The sequence below is a fragment of the Ailuropoda melanoleuca genome, chromosome 2 (assembly GCF_002007445.2).
Source record: "Ailuropoda melanoleuca isolate Jingjing chromosome 2, ASM200744v2, whole genome shotgun sequence".
Lineage (NCBI taxonomy): Eukaryota > Metazoa > Chordata > Mammalia > Carnivora > Ursidae > Ailuropoda > Ailuropoda melanoleuca.
In genome coordinates this window covers 135,293,356-135,306,244 of record NC_048219.1, presented here as the reverse complement: position 1 = coordinate 135,306,244, position 12,889 = coordinate 135,293,356, and the positions used below count along the sequence as shown (strand labels likewise).

The following is a 12,889-nucleotide window of genomic DNA, read 5'->3' as shown; positions in this document are numbered from 1 at the left end:
GTAGCAGATGATATTAGGATAGCAGATGATTCTTAGAAAAGAAAACCAGTAAAATACAGACTTTGGTATGGTTGGCAAGATCCTGAGATGGCCCCAAAGACTCTTGCTCTTGTGTAATCCCCGCCCCTGAGCGCGGCCGAAACCTGCGGCTATGATGAGATGTCATCCCGTGATTATGTTCCCTTTCTGGCCAAAAGGAGACTATCCTGGGTGTGCCTGTCCTAATCAGGGGAAACCTTTAAGAGTAGTTTTCTCCCACTGCTCGCATAAGAGTAATTGAGAGAGAGATGCTCTGGCTGGCTCAGAAGAAAGAGTGCATATGGGGGCCTATGTGGCAAGGAACTGTGGTGGCCTCTACTTGCTGAATGGTTCAAGGCCGTGAGTTAGCAGGGCGGTAGGGACTTCAGTCTTACAACTGCAAGAAAATGAACTCTGCCCTTAGCGCATAAGGTTGGTGGATCCCGAGCCTCGGATGATAACTGCATTCGCAGCTAACACCTTAGCTTTTTTCCAGTGAGACCCTGAGTACAGCAGCTGACTACGTAGCGCCAGATTTCTGACCTACAGAAACTGGGACATAATAAGTTCGTATTGTTTTAAGCTGCTCAATTTGTGGCAATTTGATACACAGCAGTAGAGAACTAATTCATTTGGCAAATATTACACATTAAGGAAACTCAAATGACTTTCTGTTTATAAAGCGCAATTGCCGTTTGATAAGAGCACAAACACTCCAGTAGAAAAATACGCAAAAGACAGGGACAATTGACAGAAGAAAAAACATAATTGAAATGAACCTTAAGAATGATTAACCTTAATTTTAATAAATTAATATTAAAGTAACCATAAAGTACTTTGTACATTTCACTTTGGCCAAGAAAAAAGAAAAAAAAAGCAACAAAGGAAAAGAAAAGAAAAAAAAAAACCCAGATAAATAATGCATTATGTTGATGAAGGGTTTCTATGAGACAGAGACTTCACACAAATCTCAGAACATAGTATCTCCCAATAAATGTTTAGTGATTAAATGAATATTGTACATAGAGCTAGTAGAGAAATTAACTTAAAAGCCCAGTTTTATGTGAGTGGTTTCTGTTTCCAAAGTGGGGGTAGCTATTACTTTTGCTTCTCCCATCCTTGGCCAGAGATGATCATGGATTTTTCTAGATATAGACCCAGCACCTATGACTTAATCTGTGCACACCCGGCAGCCATACCTACTCTGAGCCTTTATCGCCTTATCGCATCCTGAATCCAGGTTTGTCCCTGCATTGCCTTCTTACCATTTTCAGTATCACATCTCTCTTGTATCATTTCAAATCCTTAAAGACTGTGAGTTGTAGAACATGACAATGAGAACTTGCCTGGTTGGCCTTCCCCTTCCCCGTAGGGTTGAAGTCTACATCTCCACAGAACATAGGTTGGAAATCTCTCTTCTGTAATAATGACAGATACTCACCTTTTATTGCAAAATGAATATTAAAGATTTACATGACTTCTGATTGAGAATGTAAAGGACAGTTTATCATCTGCAAAAGCACTGTTTCTCTAAGTTCTAAAGTGCATCAATGACTGAGCATGCACTGTTTTTATGTAGAACTTATAAGAATGCTTGAGTTTCATCTCAGTGTCTTTCTCTCTTGTTTTTATTAATTATCTTATCTTTGAGAGAAAGGTCTTGGTGTCCTTATTTATTAATGTTTTGTGTATTTAATGTTTTTATGTATTTTAATCTATTTTTATTTAATACATTTATTATTTAATTCATTAATTTAAAATTTATTTATTCAGCACACTTCAGCTCAGTCATTTCTGCATCTGTTTTATTTTGGTTGTTTTTTTCTCTCTCACACTAATACTCATGTATTTACATCATGTGTAAACTTCTGGAAAAAGCACTGACATTTCTTTCTGGTTAAGGTATGTTTTGTTTTGTTTTGTTTATTTTTATGTTTTTTTATTTTTAAGCAGGAATTAACAAAATTTAATTTTTTTGTTTTAGATAATACTTAAATATTAAGAAAACTAAAATTTTAAAATTCAAAATATGTTGGCTAAATTTTTCTATACATTATGTTTACATGATGACTCTGATTTTATCTTTCCAAGAACAGTTGCCCAGAAAGAAGGAAAGGCAACCTATAATAGTCCCTGGGGCTTGCACTGTCTTCTCAGGCCAGATGTACCATAGCAGAGCAAACAATTGAAGTGAAGAAGCAAGGTCCCCTCCCCCCTTTTGTTTTGTTTTTAAGATTTTATTTATTTGAGGGGCGCCTGGGTGGCACAGCGGTTAAGCGTTTGCCTTCGGCTCAGGGCGTGATCNTTTAAAAAAAAAAAAAAAAAAAAAAAAAAAAAAAAGATTTTATTTATTTGAGAAAGAGAGAGAGCTCACATGAGCATGGGTGAGATGGAGAAGCAGACTCCCTGCTGAGCGGGAACCCCAGGCAGAACTCCATCCATCCCAGGACCCTGGGATCATGACCTGAGCTGAAGGCAGATGCTTAACTACTGACTAAGCCACTCAGGCGCCCCCTCCCTTTTGTTTTTATTTGAAGCATTTCTGAATAACAAATGCAGAATTAGATTTGGATATAAAAAGCTAGATGAGGGCGCCTGGGTGGCTCAGTCAGTTGAGTGTTTGCCTTCACTCAGGTCATGATCTCGGGGTGATTATTTTTCTTCCACAATGATGGGCAAAAATAACCACTGTGAGCAATAGCCAGAGAGCATTAAGAAGTTCACCTTGGTTAAAGCACAACTTCTGTGAAGGATAAATTTAGGAAATTTGGAGTGCTAAGTTGGAGACAAAAAGCTTCATCTGGCAATAAGATATGAAACAGAGGTATTCGTTTGCCAAATATTTATTGGGCATCTAGCATAAAGCAGGCTTTGTGGTCCACAAAGCTCTAGAATTAGGTGAAGCTAGAATGAGGATGATAATTATTAAGTACAGCTCTCCAAAGAAATGACAAGAATGAACAGAAAGGTCATAGGAATTTGGAAGATGAGACTGAGAGAAGTGTTATTTCAAAGGTAAAATTTAACAAATTTGACTTTAGATTACTGTCAATATTACAAAAGAGTAAGAATAAAGGAGAACTTGAGTCTGTTTGCTCAAAGAACAATATTGCAAACAACGAGCATCGGACTTGGTTAAAGGAGTAGGTATAGGATAGGAAAAAAAAAAGTCATGACTTTAATTGAGAGCATGTTGAGTCTGCGTAACATGAGGTGCACTTCTACTTTCTTACACTAGTTCAGGCAGACTGTAGAGTATACTTCCGTTGCTTGAGAAGTGTTTGGAAATGAATACGTAAGCATATATAGGATCACTTGTCTATACCTAGTAACTGGTAACATATTACAAAGTTGGGGTTGTACAAGAAGAATAGCTAATTTTAAAGAATATTCTTAAGACTGAAGTTTGATATATTGGCAATAGCACACTCATCTGTAGAAAATCAGAACTAGTTAGACCTGGAGTAACTCTAGGCATAAATAAAAGGTGACAATTTATTTTATCCTCATCCAGGCAAGACACGTCAGAGGAGGCTATTTATGGAGGCAATCAGGAGGCATTTGATAAAATTAATTTCATATTATTTTAGGTTCACATCTTTTTACCTTAATACACTCATTTGCTGATTGGAAGTCTGAAATCCAGGTGACTAATAATGGTATTTAGTAATGGATCCAAAGTTTGATATGGAGGCTGATATTTGGCACCATATGTGAAGAACTGTGATAAGCAAAAGGTGGATTTGTCCAAAATTTTTAAAGACTTTTCAAGTATTACTTTAAAAAATTTCCCTGTGAACTGGGTGCTATATGTTAGTGACTCACTGAATTCTACTCCTGAAACCAATATTACACTAGATGTTAACAAACAAAATTTGAATAAAAACTTGAAACAAACAAAAACAACCCAAATTTCCCTGTGAGTTGAAATTATACTATATGACAAAGGATTTTATTATCGCTTGCACATAAGTTACTATTGTGACATTTGCTTTATAACAAGCATATAATTAGTTTAGCAGAATTACTGTAAACAAAAATTAAATAGAACTCATGTCTACAGCTACCAAAAAGCTAGCTTGTTGCAGCTGATGAAATAATTTCCATGAAGATACTGAATATTTATATTATATAAAATTCCATAATTAGTTTGTGATGTGAACAGGTGTCTTTGTTTTTTGTTTTTCACTTCAAGATCGAATTAAAGATTCTCTTCACCTGTTGGACTAATCTTGCTATTTTTTCAATAGATTGTTTTCAGTTTTAAATTGATGGAAAAATTATGTGTCAATACACTGTTTCAGAAACAGTGTGATTACACCGAAGACAGAGCATGGACTTTGGGCTCAGGACTAATTCTCCCAAGTATTGGCTTTCTCATTTACTGGTTATATGAGTTAGACAAATTACTTAACCTGTCTGAGCTTTTGTTCCCTTATCTGTAAAAAGAGAACAATTATACTAACTTTCCTTCCCCCTCACCCTCCCTCTGGGGCTTCTCTAATTCAGTGGTTTCCTTAGTACATGTTCCTGATGGCCATTTGTAACTTCATAACATAACAATTCGATTTCATACTAACATTGTGAATAATAGAAAAGGAGATAACACAGACAATTTCCTTATTTCCTTTTCTTATTCAATCTGTCTTTTGCTTAAACTTAAAATCACTTCAAGGAGAATCCAAAATCAGTTCAGAGCTCCAGTTCTTTCTTTCTAGACTATTAGTTATGGAAATTAAAGTGATTTACTTTTTATGTCCATCTCATGCACAGAAACTTAATGAAAGCAGTAGCTCCTCTGAAGGCAGCACTGTGGACATTGGTGCACCTGCAGAAGAACAGCCTGTAGTGGAACCTGAGGAAACCCTTGAACCCGAAGCCTGTTTCACTGAAGGTAAAGAAAATGACCCTCATGTTAACCTTCCTTTTCTAGAGTGCAGTTGTTTTTAGCTGTTGATCACCCAAGATGGACCATTCATAATAGACTAGAACCTTTAGTAGATCTATTTCAATTACCTCCAAAATGCTAACAGTTTTAAAATCTATTGTTATTTTGATTAACTCTGCCCATTATGTGTAAAGATCATAAATATGGAGAAAACTATTTTTAATGTAATCAAAACTAGTAAATTATATTTTTAAATAAAATGGTGATTTCACAAGGAGTGACATCTGAAACACTAATCACAATTCTCATACACAGAATTTGCCTTAAAAATAACTTTGACTATTAAAGTTAAATGACTTGCAAATGCCGAACTGTATTTTTTAACAAAATCATCATTTTCCAAAGCTTATTGGACGAAGCAGGAAATAATCATAGCCCCTTTTCTAATACCTGAACAGTGCCTAGTTGAGCCTACTTGAGCCTGGTACAATATGAACAACAGTTTTAAGAGCTTTGTTTTCCCCATGACTTGCATTTCCCATGGTCTGATTTTCTTAGGAATTTGAGTTTTGAAGATATGAATATATTTGCATGGTTTCTATTTAGTGATCTTTTCTTCATAGGCCTAATATATATTGTCTCCCTGTACTTCCTAATATAAATTCCACACATCACTCAAAACTACTTTCACCTGGCCATTGTGGAAAACAGCTTATTATTCCTCTCAACAGCTATTCATAAATATGCCCATTTAATTCACCTGATAACTTTTTCTATATTATGAGAGCTCTTCTCTTTCTGTTTTGAACTGTTGTATCTTTACTGTCTTTTTTCTTCCCTCCTTTCCTTCATTCCCTTCCTTCCTTTTCTTCCAGCATAATTGACTTTTTCTTTTTTCTCTTTTGTTTTTGTTTTTGGGGGTCTTTTGGGAGGGGGGAGTTTGTTTTGTTTTGTTTTGCCTTGAGGTGGGGTTCCTGAGCTTATATCTTTTCTTGAAAACAAGAATGTAAGATTCTTGGTGGCAAGGTCCATGTGCTGTATCTTTTTTCTTTTTGCCTTTTAAAAAATATTATTTGTATCCTCGATGGAGCTTACAAAGGTAATCACAGATAGTCTGAGTGAGTAAAAGCAGTATAAGGAAGGCAATGACAAATCAAAGCAGGACCAAGAAATCACACTTTAATGGACTAAATCAATTTTGAAAATTATATGAGCTCTTCTAGAAACACCACAAGAAAACATAGCAATAACAAAGTCAGCATTGTTTGGGGAGATCTACACTATTATTCTGTAACCTCTTTAAGGGAAGTTTTCTGTTTATCACTAATCTTCATTTTGAACTCCGCTACTAGAGTGACTCCAACAGAGTGCAATAGGGTGGCTTAGTACAAGGCAAAGATACTTTACATTTGTTTGTACTTTACCAAGTTCTTTCTTGGACAATGAGAGTTGAGGCCAAAAAAGCAGGTAGTATTAGCCAGGGAACTGTTTAAAGAGGTGGAATAATTTTCACAGCTTCACACAGCTGTGCTCTTACTACTCCAGGCTTAGTGAGTTACCCTAGCAAGATGGAGATGGTAATTGTAGTGAGAAGATGAATCAGGGACACGCTAAAGAATACTACTGAAGCAGCAGAAGTTACTTCATCTACTCCTGTTTGAACATTATACTTGCAGGCTGTGTACAAAGATTTAAATGTTGTCAAATCAGTGTGGAGGAAGGGAGGGGAAAACAATGGTGGAACCTGAGAAGAACATGTTTCCGAATAGTTGAACATAACTGGTTTGAGACCTTCATTGTCTTCATGATTCTCCTTAGTAGTGGTGCACTGGTAAGTGAATATTAAGCAACAGTGGTACAATATAAAGTTTAAGATAATCTAATACTGATGACTTATTAATCCTTTCTATTGCACTGTTTTAGTATCCAACGCGTTTTTTCCCCAAACCCTCATCTGACATTCATTTTCATTTTCAAGGTTTCAGCCGTTCCTCTGTTTGATAAATCTCAAACTGTTATCTCTACTTAGGACTTCTTCCTTAAATAAATACACATTTCTATATCCATCCATCCATCCATCCACCCATTCACTTACCACCCATCCACCCACCCACCCACTCTTCTACCTGTCTCCAACACATTTTTCATTACCCCCACATCCTATCTTCCAGATTATAGGCTTAATGTTTTAACTATGCATTTCTGGATTTATTTCTACTATGCATACATACAATTTCTAATTATTTATTAAGTTTTGCTTACCATAAAGTAACCTAGAAAATTTGTCCCTCCATCTTATCCATTATAACCAAATATTCAATATCCCATATTTTTTTAATGATTTTTTATTATATTATGTCAGTCACCATACAGTACATCCCCAGATTCCGATGTAAAGTTCGATGCTTCATTAGTCAATAGCCCATATTTTAATAAGAAGGTAAGCATGGCAACTTAGTGTAGCTATTGGAAGTCCTGTGATAGAGAATATATAACTTCTGAGTTCTGATGATTATTGTTTCTAAATGGTATTATTATTATCTCTTTATGGACAGTCAATAAGTCCTTAGGGACCACTTCTCTGTCCCTTTTAAATTGTGTCCACTATTCTTATACTACTCAGGAAACAATGAATATTGGTAACAAAAAATATTGGGCAGCATGCCTAAGCGACTCATTTAAAGATTGCTTTCTCTTTATACAAAGATGGTTTTTGCATTGAATTAATTTATATTTGTATGAAAATCACTTACAAAAGTATAAAGCATAACATATAGATAACATTTTAGAGGAACACTGACACAAATAGAATACTTAAGCCATAAGATAGATAGTTAGATGACAGAATGAACTTGTCTGATCGAAATACAATCACTTAAGTTTCTTTAACTTACATTTATAATTTGAACATATGCCTATATTTTCCTGCATATCTCTGATGATATAAACTTTCTCTGCATGCCACTTTATACAAGAAATAGTCTTTGCCCCTGAAACAAATGTGAGAGTTAGATGAAAGGTATAAAGAGAGGTTCATATTAGAAGAACACATATCATAATCTCAATGAAATATGTTTTCATCTTATCATCATTGTCATACCATATCTCTGCTGAGAAATATAAAATATTAACAAAATGAAGGGAAGAGAGGGGGACAAATGAGCCCAACTATGTAGTAAAATTGGGCAATGTCATGTTCGATTACAACTTCTACTTTATGAAAAATATAAACCTCCACTTTTTATTTCTTCAACCTCCTTTTCATGGCAAAAAAATCAACAGCAGAAAGCAAAAGAAATGAAACAAAAGGAATAAATAACTTCAAGTTTGGGCAGCACCATCAGGATATGACATCAAGAACTATTTCCTAAACCAGTCAAATTAATTCACGAAAATTATGCTTTTACCTCTTTCTTCTGGCTCTAATATCAAAGGAGAGTATAACTTTCCCCTGATTCATTAAAAGATCTTTGAGAGGAAAAAAATAAAAAAAAAAAAACAGCCATAGCTACTACTCCTCTGCCCTCCTAGTCCAATGGAATGTCATATGTATATAGATATAGAATCAGGGAAAAAATTTTAAAAAGTAAAATCAGGGAATATATATATGATCAGAAAAATAGCTTAGAAGGTATAATAGTTTTAGAAAGCTAAAATATATAACTTTTCTTTATAGGCATTTGAAGACATATATATTGATCAGCGAAAGACAATTAAGACAATGTTGGAATATGCTGACAAGGTTTTCACTTACATTTTCATTCTGGAAATGCTTCTAAAATGGGTGGCATATGGCTATCAAACATATTTCACCAATGCCTGGTGTTGGCTGGACTTCTTAATTGTGGATGTAGGTATCCTTTGTATCTTTGTCTTTACATTCAAGCAGTAGTTTGTCTGACCCATGTACTAATTCTAGAATAGTGAATCTGACCAGGATGCTGTGTTGACAGGCTATGCTACTTAATAGACATTAACCTAATTCACTGAATGATAGTGTTGTAGTAAGAAATAGACTTAGTACTGGTTTAGAAATGGGGGGATGGGATCTGTGGTGGTTGTCTAGGATAAGAAGCAGAAAATAACACAGCAGTTTGTTGGAAAGTGGTGAAATAGGGTATGTTGCTTAAATTCCTTATGTTGTGTCAGACGGACTTGCGTTTGAATCCCAGTCCCATTGCTGATCCGTTGTGCGCCAGTGGGTAAATTACTTGTCTCTTAACTCTGTGAAACTATGATATTAGTAGGTACAGTATTAAAGGCTCTCATAAACAGTGATGGTGGTGGGAGCTACCGTCAATTTTTTAAAATTCTCTTTGATTTACCCAAAGTTTTTAAAACATAGATTTAAAGAGTAGATTACATAGATTAACTCCATTAGAGGCAGTAAAGCGTACAGAGTGTAGGGAAAATTCTGCTTCATGCAGCGGCAGGAGTTTCCCTAGGATGTAGATTCAATTCGCGGCAAGCCTGTAATACGCCAAACAGCCCTTCACAGAAGTTACATGCCCAATGATTAATACTTCATCTCCCCTAAAACAGGTGGCTGCCTCTGAGATCTATTAAACAAAATGGTTCATGCTATCAATTTGGTATAATTTCAGCTCCAGAAAAGTGTGCCCAAAATATTGCAGATTTCACAGGCAACAGTTTTATCCCCAAAAGATAATAAGTAAAATCCAGCAGGCCTACACAGTTTTACTGTGGAAAGTATTTCTAGAGCTAAGTCATGCATGTATCTCCTGAATTCTGAACAAAAGCAAACCCAGAGCTATTTGAAAAGCTTACTAATGTTACTATGAAATGAGTAAATTGAGAAAAACCTCAAAAGAATAATTGCTTCATCATTATAAAAGAAAAAAATTTCTAACATCGAGGTTTCATTAGAAATTATATATTTCAACTCCTCATAATTTTTCACACTACATTTTAAATCTAAATATTATTTAACTCTTTTGAAACTCTGTGAGCTTAGCTTTTCTCTATTATACTTATTACATGTCTGAAATTTTAGTGAAAGAATGATAATTTTATTATTATAAGTTGGGTTTTTTAATTACTAGATTATAAGCACTTACTTGTTACTTATTTTTTATTGAAGTATAGTTGGCATGCAATGTTACATAAGTTTCAGGTATACAAAATAGTAAATTTAATAGCCTGAAATATATCAAGAAAATAATTCTGTAGAGATTTTGTCATTTTGCAATAATATTTTATTTTTCAATGTTCTATTTTAATTATTTCATAAGGATCAGTGTATCTCTCTAAAAAATGCAAAAAAGTTATAGCACGTTGCAAGTAATATAAAAAGTATATTTAAATATAAGGCAACGTAATACACTTAAAAATAGAAAATTTTGCAAAAATAGTGTCCAGTGTATGTGAAACTGTCCAATACTAGCCCCTTTCAAACCAAAGAAATTGTAACTCTGGATATGGAGTTTTGGTATATTCTTTATTTAGAGAATTAGACCACCTAACATTTTTCTTTCTTAGTACTCTCATATTTTATACAAATTAAATAAATTCATTGATTTATTTACTTGGCAAATATTTGTTGATTATCCCTTTTCAGCCAGGTAACTGTGGCAGAAGCTGTAAGTTAGTATAGAAAAATTTGAGGAAGTTTCACAATGGATTTATTTATTAAGTTACGCTGTTTACATAAGAATAAATATCGGAGAAAACACAGATGTTAGCAAGACAAACAAACTCACCTTCAGAAATCAACTGCAAAATCAATGAGCCAAGTTATTAATTTTTGAGAGTATCAATTATAATTAGTTGAACATACAGTGCAGGATTGAGATGTCTTGCCTTTTCTGATGGAATAGCAGTTTTTATATTTTATCACTAGCCATACAAAGCCCTAAATTCACCACAACTTAATAAAATAAAAGGAAGACAGCCAATGACCTTTTCTTACTCCTGAATTTCTTCCTTTTTTAAATTAATTTTAATCTAGTTTTTCTAACTAATTGCTCTACTAATAAATTAGTTTACAATTAATAAATTACATGACATTTAAGGTTTTTTTATTCAGCTAGCTTTAATTAACATCCTGAAAGCTACTTTTTTTGCATCAAGCCGAAAACACTTTCTTAAAATTTTAAGCAAAAAATTGTATTTATTATATTATACAGTAAATTGAGAGATGGTTTTATTTATTTCCTTCCTTACTTATTTGTTGGTGCAGGTTTCACTGGTCAGTTTAACAGCGAATGCCTTGGGTTACTCAGAACTTGGTGCCATCAAATCTCTCAGGACACTAAGAGCTCTGAGGCCTCTAAGAGCCTTATCACGATTTGAAGGGATGAGGGTAAGGAAAATGAAAGAACCTGAAGTATTATGTATAGTAAAAATTAAATTAATTACATTAAATTCTATAAAAGGAAAACCCATGCATGCAAAAGGAATGGCAAATCCTTGCAAAATTGCTACTCTATCATTTTATCTGTTGCATATTTACTTCTGGGTGATATGCAAGAGAACTTAGGCCTCCCTTGAAATGATGTAATATCATTTATCTGCTGTGCTCATTTAAATGACTTTATTTCCTAATCCATCTTGGGAGTTTCCTTACAAACCTGTNGTTTCCTTACAAAACCTTAAAAAAAAAAAAAAAAAAAAAAAAAAGGCAGATGCACTATTAAAGTACTATGTGTAATGATATAATAATCCACTGAAGTGAAGTCTATCTTATATGCTTCTCATTTGTGATGACCTAAATTGTATTTAATGAGTTTTATCGAAAATAATGTGAATCACACATGTGTCTAAGTATAAAAGTAAAGGAAAACAATTTTTAAATGTCAAAATTTTGTCTGTATAATGCCAAAGTTTGCATTATTTGAATATATTCAAGGGTAGCTATTAAATATTGACTGAAATTTAAACTTTTTTTTAAAGTTATGTTTAATATAGCCTCAATTTATAACTGCCTTAATCTTTTTAATGTATATAAATAGAAATACTAACTTAAAGAGTATATGTAAATCCACACAATTTTTCATGACAATAAATAAAGCATTTATAATATAATGAAGAGAAAATATAATTTTGACTCATTACCACAGAGGATTCATAAATTAAGCATAACTCAAATTTCACTTGAGTTACAGAAAATGTTATACTATTCCTTTCAAGGAAATATTCTGTCATTCCTTATGATTCATTATGGACTAGAAATGTTGCCATTATTGATCTAGTATTTTCCATGCCTTGTTAAAATCCATGACGCATTGATATATAAGACGTATAACATTAAAAAAGTAGTTCCTTTTTTAAAAAAAGTCAAATTTTCTTTTACCAAAATAAAGCTGCTTAATAAGTGTGATTCCAATAGAAAAACATTGCTTTTTCTTCTGCTTAAGGTTTAGTTGTTTATGGAAATTGAGCTGTATTGAAGACTTCCAATTACGTCTTCTAGGTTGTTGATAGCCTTACGTGTCTTTTTAAAATAAGATTTATTGCAAATGTCACATGAGACTTGTCTTTAGTTTCCCTAACATATATAGAAAGTGTTTTCCTCATTAGAAACAATTTAACACAATATAATGCAGTCTTATTTTATTTCTCACAGAGATCTCCACATTTTTACTAAAATGTTAAAGGAAATTCTCTCCAGGGTATGTAAAAATTAAGTTTATTTTCCAATTAAAATGTCACTTTCTTTTGTTTCAGACTGGCCGTTTCTTGAGAAAAATATTATTTGTGTACATTCTACTTGAAAACATATTGCCTGAATCAAAGTAATACCTTTTAAACGTCTTCTGAAATCTGAACAATGCTATTTGAAGCTGTTATAAACATTTTGAATTTAACCTTTTCAAAATGTACTAAATACGTGTTTCAAATGGCCAGAGATTCCCATGTTTAACACTTTATTTCCATAACAACATTGGTCTTGCGTGTCTACCTTTGATTTTTACAGAAATAACCTTATCTGTAATTATTGATCAGCAATGCTTTTTATATTAT

At 33.5% G+C, this 12,889-nt stretch overlaps 1 protein-coding gene across 6 annotated transcripts in view; it reads left to right on the top strand.

Annotated features, from left to right (window-relative positions):
• Nucleotides 1-12,889, top strand: part of LOC100483294 (sodium channel protein type 1 subunit alpha) — a 139,383-nt gene that overhangs the window by 107,150 nt on the left and 19,344 nt on the right. For all 6 annotated transcript variants that reach the window (XM_034654674.1, XM_002928605.4, XM_034654672.1 and 3 more), the window contains 4 exons: nt 4,792-4,912; nt 6,583-6,737; nt 8,583-8,756; nt 11,106-11,228. In XM_034654674.1, coding sequence (XP_034510565.1) covers nt 4,792-4,912; nt 6,583-6,737; nt 8,583-8,756; nt 11,106-11,228 — 573 coding nt within the window. The remainder of the gene's footprint in view (nt 1-4,791; nt 4,913-6,582; nt 6,738-8,582; nt 8,757-11,105; nt 11,229-12,889) is intronic.